At 31.0% G+C, this 4,548-nt stretch overlaps 1 protein-coding gene and 1 pseudogene across 1 annotated transcript; both read left to right on the plus strand.

The window, feature by feature from the left end:
• The first annotated feature begins 237 nt into the window (after nucleotides 1-237).
• LOC127737104 (uncharacterized) lies at nucleotides 238-1,746 on the plus strand (annotated as a pseudogene).
• A 582-nt stretch (nucleotides 1,747-2,328) lies between these two features.
• LOC127738712 (uncharacterized) lies at nucleotides 2,329-3,756 on the plus strand. Its single transcript, XM_052250059.1, has 2 exons — nucleotides 2,329-2,519; nucleotides 3,080-3,756. The coding sequence occupies exons 1-2, from the start codon at nucleotides 2,343-2,345 to the stop codon at nucleotides 3,413-3,415; spliced, it is 513 nt and encodes a 170-aa protein (XP_052106019.1). The 5' UTR covers nucleotides 2,329-2,342; the 3' UTR covers nucleotides 3,416-3,756.
• The last annotated feature ends 792 nt before the right edge of the window (nucleotides 3,757-4,548 follow it).

The raw sequence follows: 4,548 nt of genomic DNA on the forward strand, positions 1-4,548 counted from the left end.
CTGATAATAATGTCGATTTAAATACACCTGTCCTTTGCTTACTTACTGATGGTGGCCCAGATCACAGGGTCACATTTGAAACTGTAAAGATATCTTTGGTACAACTATTTATGCAGCTAGATTAAGACATGCTAGTTGCAATAAGGACAGCTCCAAATCATAGCTGGATGAATCCTGCGGAACGCTGTATGTCCTTATTAAGTCTTGCTCTTCAACATGTAGCTTTAGAAAGAAACACCATGGATGAGAAATTTGAAAAAGCTATCAAAAATAAATCTTCACTAACAGCTATACGTAATCTAGCCGAATATAAAGAAGGCTTTAGAGCAGCCTTTTCAACCAGCATTAATCAAGTTATTGACAAAATTAATAACAGGTTCAGTCGAATGAAACTAAATGAGGAAAACATAATAACATACAAAGGTGTAAGAAAGGAGAAAATTGAAGACAGTCTAGATATTGTACGTCCGTTTGTTCAAGCAGACCACACAAAACTTAATTCATCAATGAACAGTAAAGCATTGCACAAATTGAAAGATTTAAAGGTATGTTTAACATATATTTGTATTTTACCCCTTTAAAATATCAATTTTAATATTTATGCTTTGTAAAAATGTTTTAAAAAGACATACTTTTTATTATTATAACAAAGCATTGAAGGGACATGTTTATTTGAATAAAAGGGGTATTTGTGATATAAATCTATGAGACAGTAACCCAGCAACAAAAACAATCAAAAGACCAAGAGGACAACATACTGTCTTCAGCAATAGACAATTGTTAAGCTCTATATTGTCATGAGTCTTTAACCAGAAGCAAGATCTGCCATCATCTGAAACCTAAAAATTCTTCCAATATTTAACAAAATGATTAAAAAAAATATACTGTCATGACTGTCTAAATATATGATGCTCTTTATTAATAAAATAGCTTTTTACATGTATCCCCTTGTAATCATAGTAATGAAATACAAACAATTTAACATTGTAAACATTTTACCAACACGACTTTAAATTGGATGTTCACCAAACCTGCTACATGTATATGCTTAAATATAACATTAGCAAGAAACTCATTGCAATGCAGTCAGAGGTCAAAATCATACATGTACATGTAGCATCACTTCTAAATTTTGAAATAGGTTGCACCATTAATACATGTTCATTTGTATGTGCTTTTTTCTGTTCTTTATTAAACACAATTCAGAATCAGTGTGCATAGGAGGTGTAAAGCAACCACCAATCAATCAATTCAGAAGCAGAAATCATATACAGTGTACTTGTATTGCCCATTTAGCAAATAATTGCTTTTGATATAAATTTAATTTGTTTTCCTACAAGTAGAAGTTCTTTTTTAATATCAGTAGACATATTATGTGATATTGATTGTACATACTTCATGTACTTGATTATCTGTGTAATTGAAATGCATTTAATTTATATATAAAACAGGAGTTTATTGAACGGCATGGGAAATCTTGTCACTACGGATTTCAACTGAAAAAATGTGGAAATTGTCTATATTGTGTCTTAAATCCAATAAGACTTGATGATGCTGAGTTCAACAAGCTTCATTTTTTGCCAGATCCTATTCCTGATGAAACAGGCCAACATTATAAACCATTTGATCAGGTATTGATATACAATGCAATAGTTAATATTAAAATAAAAAGATGTGGTATAATTGCCAATGAGACAACATTCCACCAGAGACCAAATGACATAAAAATTAACAACTATAGGTCACCTGACAGACTTAAACAATGAGCAAAATCCATACGGCATAGTCAGCTTAAACTCAGAAAGTTTTCTCATTTACAATCAATCAACTTATGTTTGAAACCTTCACCAGAACACACTTCTTAATGATTTATAATTATTAATTTGGGTATATATACATAAATAACTAATTCACATTTTCAGTTTTGCATTTTAATAGAAGTAAATCAAATTTTAATGTACACCATGGACCCTTTCAAAGACAGTTTTGTATGTTTAAGGCCTTTTTGGTCTCTGGACACATCTGACCATGATATGATTCAGCTCTGAAAATTTGAATGAAAAAAAAATCTGTGTTAATATCTTCATACAATATTTATTAGACAACAGGCATTTATATGATAGAAAGCCAATAAATTAATTGAAAGAAGCACTTTTACTTCTTTATCTATATTAACAAGATCCTATCAGCCAATTCTTTTTTTTTTTGTTGCAGAACCTAGTTCATACATTTAATGAAAACTATTCACTATAATATTAGTTAAATATTGCATACTGCTCAAATAGTAACGCAGTTCAAATGTCAATGCTACTTTGGTTGTCATTTATTTTCAACTCTATGGAATGATGACTAATGACAAACACAGACCTTCTTTTGTAAATGTGCAGGGGCTAGAAGCTGAAGCAGATAAAATCAACAGGGATGTTTTAAAATCAGGAAAAAGAAGAGATGTGATTTTGTGTAGTGAATGCTTTAAACCAAGATGTGTGTATAGCAACACTAAAATGACAAGAGAGCAGGTATATTATCATTTATTTTTTAACATTTTATCTGATAAAAAGTAAAGGATTTATAATAGAAAATCAGCTTTTCTCATTTAAACACAATGATATGAGAAAGAATGAATATGGGTTAATGGCGCAAAATCACTATTTAATGTTACACACATAGCAGACCTCCAAAAGTTTATAAAGCAACTAGAATGTTTAAGGTTCTTGACAGTACAGATAGACCCAGTGTAAATCCATTCTCTTTTTTCTCATTTTGATACACAGGAAAAATGCAAACCATCTTATAGAGATTTGCTTTAGAGATTTTCATTTGTTTGATTACATCTTATACTATTTAGCAAGATGTGACTATGAGTACTCATAAAACTGGTTTAATCCAACTTTATTTTATGCACTAGGCCCACTTCAGTATCATAAAAATGAATGTCCATATGAAGAATTAAATATAATACTTTTCAGTCCTTATATTTACACTAGTGAAACTTTTTTTATTTAAAATCTTATATATATATACATGTGTATTTTATGAACAGTGCATGTATATTTTGAATTTAACTCTTGTGTTACAGGATGGAATACTTCTTCGTATTAGAGAAGAGGATAACTACACATGTGGAGATGCCTTTCCTGTAGATAGCGGACTGTTTGTTCGTGAAAGTCTGTCATGTAACTCTGAAGTAGAAATCAATTATTATGGTGCTACTATGCGACATTTTGTTCCACCATGCTGCATTTACTGTGGAAAAACTGAAGATTTACTAGATGATGTGGATGACTATATACAAAATGTATATACTATGTTTTCAGTTGTTCGACCATTATGTAAAACCTGTAGAACTGCAGGAAAAGAAGCTAAAACATGGGGGAAAAAGTTTTTGCAAAAAGGTCATAGACAATTCAATTAACTTGATTTGAAGAGCAGTACATTTTTACTGTGAAATATGTCAAAATCCTACTATCAAAATAAAACTATCTGATATTAAGAATTTATTCATTCCCAGAGTGCATCTTACAATTCACAGCAGCGGTTGGTTTTGATGAGAACTCATATCCTTCTGTTTGTCTTTTAGCATCCAAGCAGAGCTCTTAATATAATAATAAGGAGATGTGGTTAATTGCCAATGAGACAACTATCCACCAAAATTCAAAAGAAGTGGATATAAGCAATTATAGGCAACCAAACAGTCTTCAACCATGAGAAAATCCCATGTTTTGTTTTGGTGGAATTTAATTAAACCTCAAACATCATCTAAAAAGGCTGTTCACCAAAAAGTAACAAACTGAAAGTATCAATTTAATTGTCATGTGATTTGCATGCTCTTTACATTTGTGAAGGTCATTGGCATTGTCAGTTCTAAGTCACATTTAGGATTTTTTTTCAAATTTTTGCTGCTGCAAGGTGTAAGAGTTTACAGTTGTTTGCTTAAGAGTCAGAATAATGTATTCAAATGGGATAACAGGCCGTCAGCTTTGAAAAGGAACCATGTTAGATAGCCAATTGAATATCTTGCATGTTCTAATGTAAACCAAGAAATATTTCATTCACTAATTATTTTGGTCCTGAACTTGCATGAATATTTATCAAATAATCTCATATATATATATACTGAAAACAATAACAATTCATACAAAGGCTTGATTAAAGAAAATGAATAAACAAAAATAAACTATACCACAGTGGATAACAAAAGACACTTATTTGCTGTGATGTTAGAGTATTTGCCTGGCATTGAAGACCTCATTGTAACTTTGAGATGAAGAACAGCAATAAAAGCCCTATTCCTTTGATTTTTGTGTCATGGATGTGTACCTTACATCCTTTCTTTTCAATGATTTGGTACAGGCAAATGAATTTTAAATGTATGCATCATAACATCAGTGCTTTTCCTTCATATTCTGTTTGATAACCCTAGCATGTATCACTTTAAAAAAAAAAGATATCGCTCGCTCCACTCGCCTGTCAAAAACTCATTTTCAAGAAATATATAAAAACAAAAAAATTTCGCTCGCTCGCCCCATTTTTTTTTAGAGCAAATGT

The sequence above is a fragment of the Mytilus californianus genome, unplaced genomic scaffold, assembly GCF_021869535.1.
Source record: "Mytilus californianus isolate M0D057914Y unplaced genomic scaffold, xbMytCali1.0.p SCAF_4, whole genome shotgun sequence".
Classification (NCBI taxonomy): domain Eukaryota; kingdom Metazoa; phylum Mollusca; class Bivalvia; order Mytilida; family Mytilidae; genus Mytilus; species Mytilus californianus.

Bases quoted from the DNA above. Each gene is read 5' to 3' on its own strand.
- LOC127738712 (XM_052250059.1), top strand. From the start codon at position 2,343: ATGATGACTAATGACAAACACAGACCTTCTTTTGTAAATGTGCAGGGG. The intron at 2,520-3,079 runs GTATATTATCAT...CTTGTGTTACAG, and splicing joins CTAAAATGACAAGAGAGCAG to GATGGAATACTTCTTCGTAT.